Below are 18,900 nucleotides of genomic sequence, written 5' to 3'. Positions count from 1 at the left end.
CTTCTATCAGGTCGCCCCTCAACCTCCGTCGTTCCAGTGAGAACAAACCAAATTTCTCCAACCTCTCCTCATAGCTAATGCCCTCCATGTCAGGCAACATCCTGGTAAATCTTTTCTGTACCCTCTCCAAAGCCTCCACATCCTTCTGGTAGTGTGGTGACCAGAATTGAACACTATATTCCAAGTGCCGCCTAACTAAGCTGTAACATGACTTGTCAATTTTTAAACTCAATACCCCGGCCGATGAAGGCATGCATGCCGTATGCCTTCTTGACTACCTTCTCCACCTGCATTGCCACTTTCAGTGACCTGTGTACCTGTACACCCAAATCCCTCTGCCTATTAATACTCTTAAGGGTTCTGCCATTTACTGTATATTTCCTATCTTTATTGGATCTTCCAAAATGCATTACCTCACATTTGTCCGGATTAAACTCCGTCTGCCATCTCTCCACTCAAGTCTCCAACCGCTCTATATCCTGCTGTATCCTCTGATGGTCCTCATCACTATCCACAAATCCACCAACCTTTGTGTCATCCGCAAACTTATCAGCCTGCCATCCCCGGAGTCAGCCTGGTAAAACTGCACTCCCTCGAGAGAAAGAACTTCCATCCTCAGAAAAAGAGACCAAAGCTGCACATAATACTCGATGTGTGGCCTCACCAAGGCCCTGTACAATTGCAGTAACGCATCCTTGCTCCTGTACTCGAAACCTCTTGCAATGAAGGCCAACATGCCATTTGCCTTCTTTACCACCTGCTGCACCTGCATGCTTACCTTCAATGGCTGGTGCACAAGGACACCCAGGTCCTACTGCACACTCCCCTCTCCCAATTTACAGCCATTCAGGTAGTAATCTGCCTTGTTTTTGCTTCCAAAGTGAATAACCTCATCCTTATCTAAAATATACTGCATCTGCCATTGATTTGGCCACTCACCCGTTGGTGAGCCATGTCTGCCAACTCAAGTATGATGCCACCACCAAACACATGTTCTCTTCTTTTCCTCTGCCAGTATTTTGAAGGGACTATTCTCTCCACTCCTCTGACATTCCCAACACCTCATTCCATTCCCACAGCACCATCCCTTACAATCGCAAGAGGTGTAACAGCTGCCTTTTTACCTTCTCATTATCCAAGGCCCAAAACATTCCTTCCAGTTGGAGCAGGGATGCACGTGCACTTCTTTCAATTTATTCCACTGAGTTTTGCAGAAACAGACTCGAAACACTGGGCATGATTTTCCATGCCTCCCACCACGTGTTTTGTGGCAGTGGAGGCAATCCACCATTGGCCAGTGACAGGATCTTCTGGTCCCACCGCTGTCAACTGGATTTCCCATTTTATGTAGCCCTGCTGGGAAACCTGCAGTGGGGTTCACCGTTGGTGTGACCGGAAGATCCCGCTGACGGGAAAGGCGGGAAAATTCCAGCCAGTAGCCCTGTTCCTACCTCCATAAATGCAGCCAGACCTGCTGGGTATTTCCAGCATTTTCTGTTTTTATTTCAGAGTTCCAGCATCTGCAGCATTCTAATTTTATTTTAGACGTATTGGTACTTGGCACACGGAAGATTGTTTTAAACAAAATCAGAGACTCACATTGAGGAAGGAATGTTCACTTCGCCCCTGCAGACTGCGTCTGAGCCTTGTTTATGACTCCTTGCTTCTGCCACAACATTGCCTGAATGCTAGAACATAACGAGACAAATTCTTGGTTAATATCAGTAACTTCAGTCTGATGAGAAATATTAGCCAGTGTCCAGGGGGCATTTTAGCTTGTACCATCCGAGAACTGAAAAGAAGCAAGAAGGACGTGCATTTACATTGCGCCATTCGTGATCAAAGAATAAAGAAAATTACAGCACAGGAACAGGCCCTTCGGCCCTCCAAGCCTGCACTGACCATGCTGCCCGACTGAACTAAAACCCCTACCCTTCCAGGTCCTGTATCCCTCCATTCCCGTCCTATTCATGTATTTGTCAAGACACCCCTTAAAAGTCACTTCCACTACCTCCCCCGGCAGCGAATTCCAGGCACCCACCACCCTCTGTGTAAAAAAACTTCCCTCATACATCTCCTTTAAACCTTGCCTCTCGCACCTTAAACCTGTGCCCCCTAGTAATTGACTCTTCCACCCTGGGAAAAAGCTTCTGACTATCCACTCTGTCCATGCCTCTCATAATCGTGTAGACTTCTATCAGGTCTCCCCTCAACCTCCGTCGTTCCTTTGAGAACAAATCAAGTTTCTCCAACATCTCCTCATAGCTAATGCCCTCCATACCAGGCAACATCCTGGTAAATCTTTTCTGTACCCTCTCTAAAGCCTCCACATCCTTCTGGTAGTGTGGCGATCAGAATTGAATATTCCAAGTGCAGCCTAACTAAATTCTATGAAGTTGCAACATGACTTGCCAATTTTTGAACTCAATGCCCCGGCTGATGAAGGCAAGTATGCCTTCTTGACTACCTTCTCCACCTGCATTGCCACTTTCAGTGACCTGTGTACCTGTACATCCAGATCCCTTTGCTTATCAATACTCTTAAGGGTTCTGCCATTTACTGTATATTTCCTATCTGTATTAGACCTTCCAAAATGCATTACCTCACATTTGTCCGGATTAAACTCCATCTGCCATCTCTCCGCCCAAGTCTCCAACCGATCTATATCCTGCTGTATCCTCTAACTGTCCTCATCGCTATCCGCAAATCCACCAACCTTTGTGTCATCCACAAACTGACTAATCAATCCAGTTACATTTTCCTCCAAATCATTTATATATATTACAAAGAGCAAAGGTACCTGCATTGATCCCTGAGGAACGCCACTTGTCACAGTTCTCCATTCAGAAACGCACTCTTCCACTGCTACCCTCTGTCTTCTATGACCGAGCCAGTTTTGTATCCACCTTGTCAGCTCACTTCTGATCACATGCAACTTCACCTTCTGCACCAGTCTACCAAGAGGGACCTTGTCAAAGGCTTTACTGAAGTCCATGTAGACAACATCAACAGTCCTACCCTCATCAATCATCTTCGTCACTTCCTCTGAAAAACTCGATCAAGTTAGTGAGATACAACCTCCCCTTCACAAAACCATGTTGCCTCTCGCTAATACACCACTTATTCCCAAGTGAAGTAAATCCTGTCTCAAAACATTCTCTCCAATAATTTCCCTACCACTGATGTAAGGCTCAATGAGCCTGTAATTACCTGGATTATCCTTGCTACCCTTCTTAAACAAAGGATCAACATTGGCTATTCTCCAATCCTCTGGGACCTCCCCTGTAGCTAGCCAGTGAGATTTCTCTCCCTTGCCTCTCTCAGTATTCTGGGGTATATCCCTTCAGGCATCTCTGCAGGAGTCCCTCAGGGTAGTGTCCTAGGCCCAACAACCTTCAGCTGTTTCATCAGTGACCTTCCCTCCGTCATAATGTCAGAAGTGGGGATGTTCGCCGATGATTGCACAATGTTCAGCACCACTCGCAACTCCTCAGATACTGAAGCAATCCGTGTTCAAATGCAACAAGATCTGGACAATATCCAGGCTTGGGCTGACAAGTGACAAATAACATTTGTGCCACACAAATGCCAGGCAATGACCATCACCAATAAGAGATACTCTAACCACCACCCCTTAACATTCAATGGTGTTACCATCACTGAATCTCCCACTGTCAACATCCTTGGGGTTTCCATTGACCAGAAACTCAACTGGACTCACCACATAAACACCGTGGCTACAAAAGCAGGTCAGAGGCTAGGAATACTGCGGCGAGTAACTCACCTCCTGACTCCCCAGAGCCTATCCACCATTTACAAGGCACAAGTCAGGAGTGTGATGGAATACTCCCCGCTTGCCTGGATGGGAGCAGCTCCAACAACACTCAAGAAACTTGTCACCATCCAGGACAAGGCATCCTGCTTGATTGGCACCACATCTACAAACATTCAATCCCTCCACCAATGACGCTCAGTAGCAGCAGTGTACTATCTACAAGATGCACTGCAGCAATTCACCAAAGATCCTTAGACAGCACCTTCCAAACCCACAACCAAACCCTTCCATCTAGAAGGACAAGGGCAGCAGATAAATGGGAACACCACCACCTGCGATTTCCCCTTCAAGCCACTCACCATCCTGACTTGGAAATATATTGCCATTCCTTCGCAGTCGCTGGGGCAAAATCCTGGAATTCCCTCCCTAATGGCATTGTGGGTCAACCCACAGAACATGAACTGCAGCGATTCAAGAAGGCAGCTCACCACCACCTTCTCAAGGGCAATTCAGGATGGGCAATAAATGCTGGCCAGCCAGTGACACAGATGTCCCACGAATGAATTAAAAAAAAGGCCCTGGGGACTTGTCTACCTTAATGTTTCTCTCAAGACCGCCAATACCTCCTCCTTTTTGATCTCAACATGACTCAAACTATCTACACACCCTTCCCCAGACTCATCATCCACCAAGTCCTTCTTTTTGGTGAATACTAATGCAAAGTACTCATTTAATACATAGATAGATAGAATCCTACAGTGCAGAAAGAGGCCATTCGGCCCATCGAGTCTGCACCGACCACAATCCCACCCAGGCCCTACCCCCATATCCCTACATATTTTATCTACTAATCCCTCTAACCTATACATCTCAGGAAACTAAGGGGCAATTTTATCATGGCCAATCAACCTAACCCGCACATCTTTGGATTGTGGGAGGAAACCGGAGCACCCGGAGAAAACCCACGCAGACACGAGGAGAATGTGCAAACTCCACACAGACAGTGACCCGAGCCGAGAATCGAACCCAGGTCCCTGGAGCTGTGAAGCAGCAGTGCTAACCACTGTGCTACCGTGCCGCCCATTTCCTTTGGGCAAGATTCCTTGCCCATTTCCTCTGGCTCCATGCATAGATACCCTCTCTTGTCCTTGAGTGGACCAACCCTTTCCCTGGCTACCCTCTTGCTCTCTATATTTGTATAAAAAGCCTTGGGATTTTCCTTAATCTTGCTGACTTTTTGTGACCCCTTTTAGCCCTCCTTACTCCTTGCTTAAGTTTCTTTCTACTTTCCTGTATTCCACACTTACTCCGTGTATTCCCAGCCTCCTAGCCTTGACAAATGCTTCCTTTTTCTCTTTGACTCAGCTTACAATATCTCTCATTATCCATGTGACCACTGGACGTCGCAAAGTTTTATTGTCAATGAAGTACTTCAAGAGTGCAGTCACTGTTGTAGGAAACATGGCTGCCAATCTGCGCACAGCAAGCTCCCACAAACTCTGCAATGTGACAATTTATGGTGCTGGGTGAGGGATGAATATTGGCTAACAGCACTGGGGAAAGTTCCCCAACTCTTCATTGAAACAGTTCTATTTCCCAAGAGGCCAGACAGAGTTTCAGTTTAACATTTTATCTGACAGAGCAGCTCTCCCTCAGTACTGCATGGAATGTCAATCTGTATTTTGTGCCCACAATAAGGAGTTGACTTAATGCTCTATGAACTGACCCCTTAAACAATGGATTATTGGAAGCAATCTTTCACCACCTTACCAGAACCACTAGGGATTTGCTCAAATAAATTAAAAAGTCAGTTTGGACCCTGACATCTGGGTCAGAATCATGTTTCCTGTCATTAACAGTATCCAGTGGGTATTTTCAACAGGACTCAATACACAGGAGAACATGTCAGCATTCTTCAACCAAGGGATGGTGATCTCTTCCGTTAACTCTGCATTGATATACACACCCATTGAGGAAATATTAGGAGAGATTTTAATCCACTGGCAATATCAGGAAGGTAAGTCCCTGTTTTTTGGTTCATTAAGGTCAGTGTCTGAATAAGTATGGGATGGGTGTTCCCATTTTCCCGCTGCTCCATCCAAGCCAATGCAAGAGGTATTGATGGGAAATCTCTGACCAAAGGGGTTGGATATGATTCCATGGAGCTGAGAGTTTTACCCGAGGTGGAATTGGATGTTGGAGCGTCTTACTAATATTATAATATATTCAAATAAGGTTTCTGACCTTCCTGGGCTGGAATCTTGATACGTTACGGGAGAGGGACATGCAAAATTGGGAAACAATATCTCGCCAGTGAGTTCTCGTTTCCCGACCCTCATGAGATTTTGGCCTCACATCACCATTTATGCTAAAGTGGGCTCAAAATTGCTCCCAGCGTTCCAGGTCAGAACTGGAAAAGTTAGAAATTTGAGTGAATGAAGCTGAGGGGAGGGTAGCTAGATAAACGGCAAAGTCTGCAATGGGATAGAAGGAGGAGAGATCAAATGAGAAAGGGGTGGCAGGTGGCACAGTGGTCGGCATTGCTGCCTCTCAGCGCCAGGGACCCGGGTTCGATTCCCGGCTTGGGTCACTGTCTGTGTGGAGTTTGCATGTTTTCCCCATATCTGCATGGGTTTCCTCCGGGTGCTCTGGTTTCCTCCCACAGTCCAAAGATGTGCAGGTTAGGTGGATTGGTCATGATAAATTCTCCTTCAGTGTACCCGAACAGGCGCCGGAGTGTGGCGACTAGGGGATTTTCACAGTAACTACATTGCAGTGTAAGCTTACCTGTGACTAATAAATAAACTTTACTTTACTTCATGGTGAAAGGCCAAAGAGAGTGGAAATGGGGTAAATAAAGAAACAAAACATGTGCCTAGATAAGGTGTGAATGGCAGGACAGCTGCTGTCGAAACAGGAAGGAAAGGAAATAAGAGAAAAGAGCAAAGCAGAAAAGGAACACAAAACAAAATGAGACCAAGAGGTTACAATTGAAAATTTTTGAACTCAATTAAGAATAGAAAATGCTGACAACACTCAGATGGTCAGGCAGCACTTATGGAGAGAAACAGCATTAATGGCTGGAATTTTCCAGCTTTACTGTGGCGATATCACCTGTGGTGGATGTAGCGAGCTATTCAAACATTGATTGGCTTTGGCGGGACTGGAAGATTCTGCCTACGGGAGGGACTGGAAAATTATGGCCAATGTTTCAGATCAATGAGCCTTCATCAGAACTGAGGAAAATTAAAAATGTAACGTATTGTAGGTATGTGAAATGGGGGAGGGTGGGACTGTGATAGAGTGAAGAGTGAAGGACGGAAAGATTAAATGAGAAAAGGTTTGAAGGTACAAAAGCTATAGGCAGCGGGAAAGGGTACAATAAAGAAACAATAGATCTATATCCAGGCAAAGTGTGAATGGCAGCTATCTGAGTGTAATGTCAAGGGATAAAGAAAGGAACAAAACAAGACCAAACCAGCAAAAACAGGATGAAGGCAGAGGTTACGATCTAACATTGTTAAACTCAATGTTGGGTCCAGAAGGCCGGAGAGTTCTTAATTAAAAGATCTGGCGGGGGCGATTCTCCCAGCCTGCTGTGCTGTTCTTGCAGCTCAAAGGGCTGAGAGACATAAGCAGAGGCCATTTAGCAGGCCCCTCGCTGGGCACCATGGCATTCGTGTGTCTCCGGCCGCCAGATTTCCAGCTTCGTCAGCCCTGCACCAGATATCGGCACAGAGCTGATTTGAGTATTAAAATTCTGATTTAAATCTTAGCTGGCCTGAGACTGAAAATTCCAGGCCCGCTAGCCTCTCCCCCCCACCCTGCCAGGAGTGGTTCACTCAGCAGGGGATTACAAGACCGTCCCACTAACAGGGAGCTGGTGGCCCGACCCTGCTGGAATGAAGGGAGACCATGGAGACCACCCTGCCCCCCCCCCCCCCCCCAAGGGGGGTCAGGGGTAAGGGAGGGGTTTCCCCTGGGCATTGTCAGCCTGGCTCCTTGGCACTGCCCAAAGTGCAAAATGGCAATGCCTGGGGGCACCTTGGGACTGCCCACCGGGCATCAGGCAGTGCCAAGGGGGCAGGGCCTATTGGGGGGCAGGGCGTGTGGGGGTGAGAGCTGTGGGGGTGGAGGGGTCCCACTGGCACTCTGCACTTGGGATCAGTGTCAGAGGGAGGGTGGACAGTGATCAGAGTGGGGGGATTCAGGGCTGTCGGGAGGGGTCGGGACTGTGGGGGCATGGTGGGGGTCGGGGCTGGCCCAGAGACGTCCAGAAGGCCAGCGATCGGGGAGTGAGGGGGGAGGGGGGTGGGGTCACACGGCCAGCGATGCAGGGTCATGGGGCTGGCCAGCGATCGTGAGGCCAGCAGTGTGGGGCTACTGCGCATGCGCTGATCTCCGCTATGACAGATTGGCACATGCGCAAAGGCCCACTCAGCGCTAACCTACCGGCCTCTCCAGCAGGAATAGGCCCCATCCCCAACTTTTCATCGTGATTACGCTCGGGCTCTCCATGATTCATGACTGTCCATGAGTGTGGGAGATCCATTTTGAAACTCCCGCTAAAAAAAAAGCAGGATTTACTCCAGTTTGTTTTGGGAATTCAACACTTAGAATTTTTTGGGAGAATCCTGACCATGGTGCTGAAGCCCACATTCAGTTTCACTGAAGCGCTGGAGCAGACCATGGACAGCAAGGTCAGAGTGGCAGCAAGGTGGAGAATTAAAATGACAAGCAACAGGAAGCTCAGGGTCATGTTCAAGGACTGCACAGAGGTGTTCTGCAAAGTGGTCACCCAGTCTGTTTGTTCTCCCCATGTTCCTATATGGCAGATTGGTCAAAAAAGTAAAAGCCCATGGAATACAGGGTAATGTGGCAAATTTGGCTTAGTAACAGGAAACAGAGGGTAATGATCGATAGATGCCCTTGTGAATAGAAAGCTGTTTCAAGTGATGTTTCATAGGGCTCAGTTTTGGGACCCTTACTGTTTGGACATGAGCATATAGGTCAGTGGGACTAGGCAAAAAATGGTTCGGCACAGACAAGAAGAGCCAAAAGGCCTGTTTCTGAGCTGTAATTTTCTATGGTTCTATGAGGGGCACAATTAGGAAATTTGCAGATGACACAAAAGATTGGTCCAGCAGTGTATCGTGTAGAGGAAAGTCATAATCTACAAAATGATATTGATAGGTTGGTGGAGTGGATGATAAAGTGGCAGATGGATTTTAACATAGAGAAGTGTGAGGTCATGCATTTAGGGAGGTCAAACAGTTATAGGGAATACACAATAGATGGGAATATACTAAGAGGGGTAGATGAAGTGAGAGATCTTGGCGTACAAGTACACAGGTCCCTAAAGGCAGTAGTTCAAGTAGACAAGATTGGAAAGAAGGCATATGGAATACTTTCATGGACAGAGGTATAGAATATAAAAATTAGGATATAGTGTTGGAATTGTATAAAACACTGGTGAGTCTACAACTGGAGTATTGTGTGCAGTTCTGGTGACCATATTACAGGAAGGAAGTAATTGCTCTGGAGAGGGAGCAGAGGAGGTTTACAAGAATGGTGCCAGGGTTAGAAAAGTGTGGCTATGAGGAGAGATTGGATAGGTTGGGGTTATTGTCCTTGGAATAAAGAAGGCTGAGGGGTGACTTGATTGATGTGTACAAAATTATACGGGTAAGAGATCGAGTGGACAGGATAAAATTGTTTCCCTTGACAGAGAATTCTAGTACAAGGGGGCAAAGATTCAAGAGAAGGGGCGGCACAGTGGCACGGTGGTTGGCACTGCTGCCTCACAGCGCCGGTGACCCAGGTTCGATTCCCGGCTTGGGTCACTGTCTGTGTGGAGTTTGCACATTCTCCCCGTGGCTGCGTGGGTTTCCTCCGGATGCTCCAGTTTCCTTCCACAATCTGAAAGACGTGCTGGTTACGTGCATTGACCCGAACAGGCACCGGAATGTGGCGACTAGGGGAATTTCGCAGTAACTTCATTGCAGTGTTAATGTAAGCCTTACTTGTGACTAATAAATAAACTTTAAATGGCAGTAGGTGTAGAGGGGACATGAGGAAGAATTTGTTTACGCAGAGGGTAGTGGGTGTCTGGAATTTACTACCTGAGTTGGTGATGGAGGCAGAGACCCTAAACTCTTCTCAAAAAAAGTTTCTGGACCTGCACCTTAAGTGCTGTAAGCTACAGGGCTATAGGCCATGTGCAGGATAGGTGGGATTAGAAAGGGCACCTGTGTGTCCTCAGACTGGCATGGACAAGATGGGCTGAATGGGTTCCTTCTGTGCTGTAACTTTTGGTTCTATGTTCAGGAGACCACACTGTGAGCAGCGAATACAGTAGATTAATTTGAAAGAAATACACGTGAATTGCTACTTCACTTGGAAGGAGTGTTAGGGATCTTGGATGGTGAGAAGAGAGGAGGTAAAATACAGGTGTTGCATCTCCTGCACTTGCATGGGAAGGTGCAATGGGAAGGCAATGAGATGTTGTGGCTGATTTTGAGGGGTGAAGCAGGGGATTGCAGAGAGAATAGTTGGATTCGACATGCTTCAGAGTTCTGGACTCAATGTTGAGTTCAACAACTTAATATCATTACCTCTGCCTTCACCTTCTGTTTTTTTTTTGTTTTCCTCAGTCAGCCTTGTCTTGTTTCTTTCATTGCCCAAATGTTGCATTTGATGGTTTTTAATGTCACTGTTCACTCCTCATTTGGACAGAATCTTTGTTTCTTTATTATACCCATTACTGATCACTTTGGTTGTTGCACCATGAAATCTTTTGTTGTTGAATCTGTCCTGCCCTTCTCCTAGCACAGAGTTCCCCTATTGTTTTTCCTGCCCCCTCTCTACCCATTCACTTAAAGATTCTTACATTTCTATCTTTCTGCAGTGTGGTGAACCATAGATGGTTATCACTATGGGTACTTGTACATATGTTACTCTTGTTACTGTTGGGGTTAGGGTTGGGGTGTTCCACCTGTTGGTATTGTTCTGTGGTACACTCCGGTTGGCTCCGCCTACCTATAGGAGTATAAAGGTCACTGCACTTCCTAGTGACCCTTTAGTCTGGGATTGTATTGTTAAGCAGTATGCTCCATTCTTGTTGCTAATAAAAGCCTTTATTTCCCGGGTACAATCCAGCCTCCCGAGCGAATTAATCGCGCATCAATTTTATTAGCAACAATTTTGGTTGAAGAGAAAAAAAAACCATGGAGCAAATGTTAAAACCCGATCGGCTTACCTTAGATCCGCGTGCCGCTGGAGCATCGAACACTTTCGACCATTGGTTGAAGTGTTTCCAGGATTATATCGATGCCTCAACAGCAATCCAAAACGACGCCGATAGATTGCGGGTCCTCCACGCAAGGGTAAGCGACACTGTGTATGCAACAATCCATGATGCCCAAGACTACAAAGGGGCCATCGAACTACTTAAGAAGCTGTACAACGAACCGCCAAACGAGATTCATGCTCAGCACCTACTAGCCACTCGACGGCGGCAGCCCGGCGAAACGACGGGACAGTACCTGCGCGAACCTCAGCAGCTAGCCAGAGCCTGCAATTGCAAGCCAGTGTCGGCTACTCAGTATACTAACGATTTGATCCGAGATGCGTTCGTGGCGGGAATCGGCTCATCCTATATTCGCCTGCGGCTGCTAGAGCAAGGTAACTTAGACCTAGCTAAGACAGTGGAATTGGCTGATGCGATGGAAACGGCCTCCAGAAGTCTTGAAACTTACCCCACCGACCACGTGGGAACATCGTGGCACGTACAGCCACCAACTCAACTCTACCCAGCGGCTCCTAGGAACTGCGCGATCGTGCTTTCAACCTCGGACCTGACGGCGGCGGCAGCTCCAGGTGGCCCGTGGTGCTATTTCTGTGGATTGGCAAAGCACCCTCGTCAGCGATGTCTGGCCAGAACGGTATTTTGCTCCATGTGTGGGAAGAAAGGGCACTATGCTAAAGTGTGCCGAGCGAAACCACCTTTGAAGCCAAGCAGTGCTGCGTGTGACTCTCCAGGATCTGTCTCCTCGTCTCTGGCTTCGTCAAGGTCTTCAACCACGTGCGATTCACGAGCGCCGCCATTCCTGAGGACGACGACGCAAGACACGTGCGACCTGCGAGTGCCGTCACTTTCAACGCCATCGACCATGTGCGATCCAAGGGCGCAGCCATTTTGGTCGACACCGACCGCAGACGACCAGCAGGGGTCATCATCATCGACCATCTCAGCCGCCTGCAGTTGCACTCAAGATTCAACGGTGGCGTCAATCATCCTGGACCAAGCCAAGCCTCACAGACTCGACAAGTCCATGATGGACATAGAGGTAAACGGACGCCTGATACATTGTCTGTTTGACAGCGGGAGCACGGAGAGTTTCATTCATCCAGACACTGTGAAACGGTGCGGTCTCCGAGTACAGACTGTCAGACAGACAATTTCTATGGCGTCGAGGTCCCGATCTGTTACCGTTCTTGGGAGCTGCGTGGTAAACCTAACGGTGCGGGGCACAGTTTATGAGAACTTCAGGCTCCTCGTGTTACCGCACCTTTGCGCTCCGATACTCCTGGGACTAGACTTTATGGTCCACCTGAGGAGTGTGACCCTGCAGTATGATGGGCCACTCCCTCCACTTTCAGTGGGAGAACAGCAGCCTCCAAATTGCCCAGCGCGCTCCACGTGCAGTCTCTCGACACTCAGAATCACCCCGCCGTCTTTATTTGAAAATCTCGTGCCAGGCTGCAAGCCCATCGCAACTAAGAGCAGGCGTTACAGCGCTGAGGATCGGATCTTTATTCGATCTGAGGTTCAGCGGCTCCTCAGGGAAGGGATCATTCAACCTAGCACTAGCCCATGGAGAGCACAAGTCATGGTGGTTAAGACTGGAGACAAGCCCCGGATGGTCATAGACTATAGTCAGACCATTAATAGGTACACGCAGCGTACCCTCTCCCGCGCATATCTGACATGGTCAACCAGATTGCGCAGTACCGGGTGTTCTCCACCATTGACTTGAAGTCAGCCTATCACCAGCTCCCCATTCGCCCAGAGGACCGAAAATATACGGCCTTTGAGGCGGATGGTCGTCTCTACCACTTCTTAAGGGTCCCCTTTGGCGTCACTAATGGGGTCTCGGTCTTCCAGCGTGCAATGGACCGAATGGTGGACCAAAACTGGCTACGGGCTACCTTCCCGTACCTGGACAACGTCACTATCTGAGGCCAAGACCAGCAGGACCACGATGCCAACCTCCTAAAGTTTTTACGCACTGCGTCTCGCTGAATCTGACCTATAACAGGGAGAAGTGTGTATTCAGCAAGCGCCGCCTAGCAATTCTCGGATACGTGGTGGAAAACGGGGTCCTCGGCCCTGATCCAGACCGTATGTGACCCCTCCTTGAACTTCCCCTACCCACTCGCGTCAAAGCACTGAGAAGATGCTTAGGCTTCTTTTCGTATTACGCACAGTGGGTTCCCAATCATGCGGACAAAGCCCGTCCGCTCATAAAGTCTACCTCTTTTCCCCTGGCAGCAGAGGCTCGCTTAGCCTTTGAAGGGATAAAAGCTGACATCGCGAAAGCCACGATGCACGCTGTCGATCAGTCCATCCCCTTCTAGGTGGAGAGTGATGCATCTGATTTTGCCCTGGCCGCCACACTTAACCAGATGGGCAGGCCCGTCGCCTTTTTCTCTCGCACCCTCCAAGGCCCTGAAATTCGGCACTCCGCTGTGGAAAAAGAGGCTCAGGCCATTGTGGAGGCCGTCCGGCATTGGCGCCATTACTTGGCTGGAAAACGATTTACCCTGCTCACGGACCAGCGGTTCGTGGCATTCATGTTCAACAACACGTTAAGGGGTAAGATCAAAAATGATAAAATCTTGAGGTGGAGAATCGAACTCTCCACCTACAACTATGATATCATGTACCGTCCGGGGAAGCTCAATGAGCCCTCAGATGCCCTGTCGCATGGAACATGTGCCAGTGTGCAGGAGGACCGGCTACAGGCCCTCCACAATGATCTCTGCCATCCGGGGATCACTCGGCTCTTCCATTTTGTAAAGGCCTGGAATCTACCCTACTCCGTAGAGGATGTCAGGTCGATAACTCGAAGCTGCCAGGTATGTGCTGAATGTGAGCCGCACTTCTACCGACCTGACAGGGCACACCTCATTAAGGCCACTCGCCCTTTTGAACGACTGAGTGTTGATTTCAAGGGCCCCCTTCCTTCGACAGACCGGAATGTGTACTTCCTCAACGTGGTTGACGAGTACTCCCGATTCCCTTTTGCCATTCCCTGTTCAGACATGACCGCTGCCACGATTATCAAAGCCTTGCGGGATCTTTTCACCCTGTTTGGTTACCCCAATTATATCCACAGCGATAGGGGTTCGTCGTTTATGAGTGACGACTTGAGGCAATACCTGCTCTCTAAAGGGATTGCCTCAAGTAGGACTACGAGTTACAACCCTAGGGTTAACGGGCAGGTCGACAGAGAAAACGCTACAGTCTGGAAGGCTGTCTTACTGGCGTTGAGGTCTAAGGGTCTTCCAGTCTCCCGTTGGCAAGAGGTACTTTCTGATGCGCTCCATTCAATCCGGTCCCTCCTGTGTACGGCAACCAACGCTACCCCACATGAGCGGATGTTTACCTTCCCTAGGAAGTCTTCCTCTGGGACCTCACTGCCGTCTTGGTTGACGTACTCAGGACCTGTTCTCCTGCGGCGGCATGTTATGACCCGCAAGTCCGATCCTTTGGTTGAACAGGTCCATCTCCTCCAAGCCAACCCTCAATATGCCTATGTAGCATATCCTGACGCGCGAGAGGACACGGTCTGTATTCGAGATCTGGCGCCTGCAGGGGACCTGAAACCCCTGTCGCTCCCGCACCCCTGGTTAGGGACCCCTTGCCCTTTATCTCCCCTCCTGACACGGCGCGGGCAGTATCGGGACCACCACTTAATCCTCTTACTCCCGTGTACAGCTTGCCTGAGTCCAGGAGATTGTCGCCACCTCGTGGTCCACCCGTCCGTGAGGAACTGGAGGAGTCACTGGACACCGCCTTGGAGGGAGGGTCATCACGGTCACCAGAACCGGCGCTACCGCCAGTGTTGAGGAGGTCGCAGAGACGGTGCGGCCCTCCGATACGACTGAACTTGTGAATATATGGACAGTTCGTACTGTTGTTTTTGCCCCACCGGCCTTTGTTTTTAAAGGAGGGGTGAATGTGGTGAACCATAGATGGTTACCACTATGGGTACTGAACCATAGATGGTTATCACTATGGGTACTTGTACATATGTTACTCTTGTTACTGTTGGGGTTAGGGTTGGGGTGTTCCACCTGTTGGTATTGTTCTGTGGTACACTCCGGTTGGCTCCGCCTACCTATAGGAGTATAAAGGTCACTGCACTTCCTAGTGACCCTTTAGTCTGGGATTGTATTGTTAAGCAGTATGCTCCATTCTTGTTGCTAATAAAAGCCTTTATTTCCCGGGTACGATCCAGCCTCCCGAGTGAATTAATCGCGCATCATGCAGTTCTGAAGGTTTTTGATCTGAAACGTTAACGCAGCTCCTCTATCTGGAGATGCTGCATGACGTGCTGGATATTTCCAGCAATTTTTATTATTTCAGATTTCCAGTATCTGTAGTATTTTGCTTTTGTTTTGTTGAACACAATGTTGAGTCCAGAAGGCTGTAAAGTGACCTGATGAAAGATGGGACGCTGTTCCTCGAGATGCTGTTTAGTTTCACTGGAGCAGGCGTAGGACAGGAAGGTAAGAGTGGGATCAGGATGGAGAATTAAAGTGACAGGAGACCAGAAGCTCAGGGTCATGTGATGGACTGAGTCATAGAGATTTACAGCTTGGAAACAGGCTCTTTGGCCCAACTTGTCCATACGGCGTAGTGAATGACTGCTTTGCAGGTGGTCTGCAAAGCAGTCATTCAATCTGCATCTGCTCTCCCCGATGTGGGAAAGACCACGCTGTGAGGAACAAATACAAGATACTAAATTGAAAGAAGCACAAGCAAATTGCTGTGTCACTTGGAAAGAAACATTCCCCTGGACTGTATTGGTGCCAAAATCCTTACAGTAAAGGAATTGTGTACCAGTGGACTGCAGTGTAATCGTGTCTGTAACAGTACATACCTGATAACCAGGACTAAAATAAAAAAGAATCACTTACCCAGATTTGCATTTTGACATCACACCTCGAGAGCTTCATCTCATGGTCAAGGGAAAAAGTTTGAAATCGTACTGGAAGCAGATTTAATAATTACAATGTGAGAAAATGTGCAACTAACAATCATAGAATTATAGAATTCTTACAGTGCAGTAGGAGGCCATTCGGCCCATCGAGCTGCACCGACAACAATTCCATCCAAGCCCTATCCCAATAAGCCCATGATTTACCCTGTTAGTCCCCCTGACACTAAGGGGCAATTATGCATGGCCAATAGAAACATAGAAGATAGGAGCAGGAGGAGGCCATTTGGCCCTTCGAGCATGCTTTGCCATTTATTACGATCATGGCTGATCATCCAACTCAATAGCCTAATCCTGCTTTCTCCCCATAACCTTTAATCCCATTTGCCCCGAGTGCTATATCCAGCCGCCTCTTGAATACATTCAATGTTTTGGCATCGACTACTTTCTGTGGTAATGAATTCCACAGACTCACCGATCTTTGGGTGAAGAAATGTCTCCTCACCTCCCTGAATCCTCAGATTGTGGCCCGTGCTTTTGGACTCCCCCACCATCGGGAATATCCTCCCTGCATTTACCCTGTCTAGTCCTGTTAGAATTTTATAAGTCGCGATGAGAATTGCCCCTCATTCGTCTGAACTGCAGCAAAAACATTCTAACCTAGTCAATCTCTCCTCATACATCAGTCCCGCCATCCCTGGAGTCAGCCTGGTAAACCTTCGCTGCGCTCCCTCGAGAGCAAGAACATCCTTCCTCAGAAAAGGAGATCAAAACTGCACACAATACTCTAGGTGTGGCCTCACCATGACCCTGTATAATTACAACAACACATCCCTGCTCCTGTATTCGAAACCTCTCAATGAAGGCCAACTTGCCATTTGCCTTCTTTACCGCCTGCTGCACCGCATGCTTACCTTCAGTGACTGGTGCACAAGGACACCCAGGTCCCGCTGCACACTCCCCTCTTCCAATTTACAGCCATTCAGGTAGTAATCTGCCTTCTTGTTTTTGCTTCCAAAGTGAATAACCTCTCATTTATCCAAATTATACTGTATCTGCCATTGATTAGCCCACTCACCCAACCTGTCCAGATCATTCTGAAGGACCTCTTCATCTGCATCACAGTTTACCCTCCCACCCAACTTGGTATCATCTGCAAACTTTGAGATGTTACATTTTGTTCCCTCATCCAAATCATTAATATATATTGTGAATAACTGGGGTCCCAGCACCGATCCCTGTGGCACCCCACTAGTTACTGCTTGCCAATTTGAAAAGCACCCATTAATTCCTACTCTTTGTTTCCTCTCTGCTAACCAGTTTTCTATCCATCTCAATACACTTCCCTCAATCCCTTTAATCTTGCACAATAATCTCTTGTGGGTGAACTTTGTCAAATGCTTTCTGAAAATCCAAATATACCACATCTACTGGTTCCCCCTTGTCAACTCTACTAGTTACATCTTCAAAGAATTCCAACTGATTTGTCAAGCATGATTTCCCCTTCATAAATCCATGCTGACTCTGTCTGACCCTGACACTGCTTTCTAAATGCTCCGCTATAAAGTCCTTAATAATGGATTCGAGAATTTTCCCCATTACTGATGTTACGCTTACTGGTCTAAAATTCCCTGTTTTCTCTTTACCTCCCTTTTTGAATATTGGAGTGACATTCGCTACCCTCCAATCTGCAGGGATTATTCCAGAGTCTATAGACGCTGGAAGATGACCACCAATGAATCCACTATTTCTACAGCCACTTCCTTAAGTACTCTGGGATGTAGATTATCAGGTCCTGGGGATTTATCCACCTTCAATGCCATCAATTTTCCCAACACCTTATCTCTACTAATATTGATCTCCCTCAATTCTTCCCTCTCACTAAATCTTGCATTCTCCAACATTTCTGGCTTTTGATTTGTGTCCTATTTTGTGAAGTCAGAACCAAAGTATGTATTCAGTTGCTCAGCCATTTCTTTGTCCCCTATTATACATTCCCCTGTTTCTGTCTGTGGGGGAGCCTACATTTGTCTTCCCCAACCTCTTTCTCTTCACATATCTATAGAAACTCTTAGTGTCAGTCTTTATGTACCCTGCAAACTCAATTTCGTACTGTATCTACCCGTACTGTATCTTAATCAATCCCTTGGTCCTTCATTGCTGAATTCTAAACTGCTCCCAATCCTCAGACCTATTATTTTTCTTGGCCAATCTGTATGCTTTTTCCTCTCTCTAATTTCCTTTGTAATGGGTTGGCCCTCTTATCCATTTTGCTTTTGTGCCACATAGGAATAAACAGTTTCTGCAGTTCCTCCATGTGCTCCTTGAATGTTTGACATTGCCTTTCCACTGTCATCCTTTTAAGTAACACTTCCTAATCTATCAATGCCAATTTACACCTCATACCCTCATATTTTCCTTTATTAAGATTCAGCACCCTAGTCTCCGAATCAACTACTTCACTCTCCATCTTGATAAAAATTTCTATCATGTTATGGTCGCTCATCCCCAAGGGGTCTCGCACAGCTGGATTGGCAATGATTCCCTTCTCATTACACAGTACCCAGTCTAAGATGGCCTGCTCTCTAGTTGTTTCCGCCACATATTGGTCAAGAAAACCATCCCATATACACTCCAGGAATTTCTGCTCTACAGCATTGTGGCTAATTTGATTTGCTGATCTATGTGCAGATTAAAATCACTCATGATCACTGTTTTTCCCTTATCATCTGCATCTCTAATTTTGTGTTTAATGCCATTCCCAATATCACCTCTGCAGTTTGGGGGTCTATATATGACACCCAGTAATGTTTTTTGCCCCTTGGCATTTCTCAACTCTACCCGTACAGACTCCACGTTGTTAATTTCCTCTTTAACCAGCAGTGCCACTCCACCAAC

General features: G+C 47.6%; 1 protein-coding gene across 1 annotated transcript in view; it reads right to left on the bottom strand.

Annotated features, from left to right (window-relative positions):
- Window positions 1–18,900, bottom strand: part of LOC144506340 (complement C3-like) — a 99,881-nt gene that overhangs the window by 63,642 nt on the left and 17,339 nt on the right. Inside the window, exons 4-5 of the mRNA XM_078232313.1 lie at window positions 15,983–16,053; window positions 1,600–1,688 (exon numbers count right to left, since the gene is read on the bottom strand). Of these exons, the coding sequence (XP_078088439.1) occupies window positions 1,600–1,688; window positions 15,983–16,053 (160 nt within the window). The remainder of the gene's footprint in view (window positions 1–1,599; window positions 1,689–15,982; window positions 16,054–18,900) is intronic.

The sequence above is a fragment of the Mustelus asterias genome, chromosome 17, assembly GCF_964213995.1.
Source record: "Mustelus asterias chromosome 17, sMusAst1.hap1.1, whole genome shotgun sequence".
Classification (NCBI taxonomy): Eukaryota; Metazoa; Chordata; class Chondrichthyes; order Carcharhiniformes; family Triakidae; genus Mustelus; species Mustelus asterias.
The sequence above is the reverse complement of the archived record's forward strand: the minus strand, read 5'-3'. Positions and strand labels throughout refer to the sequence as shown.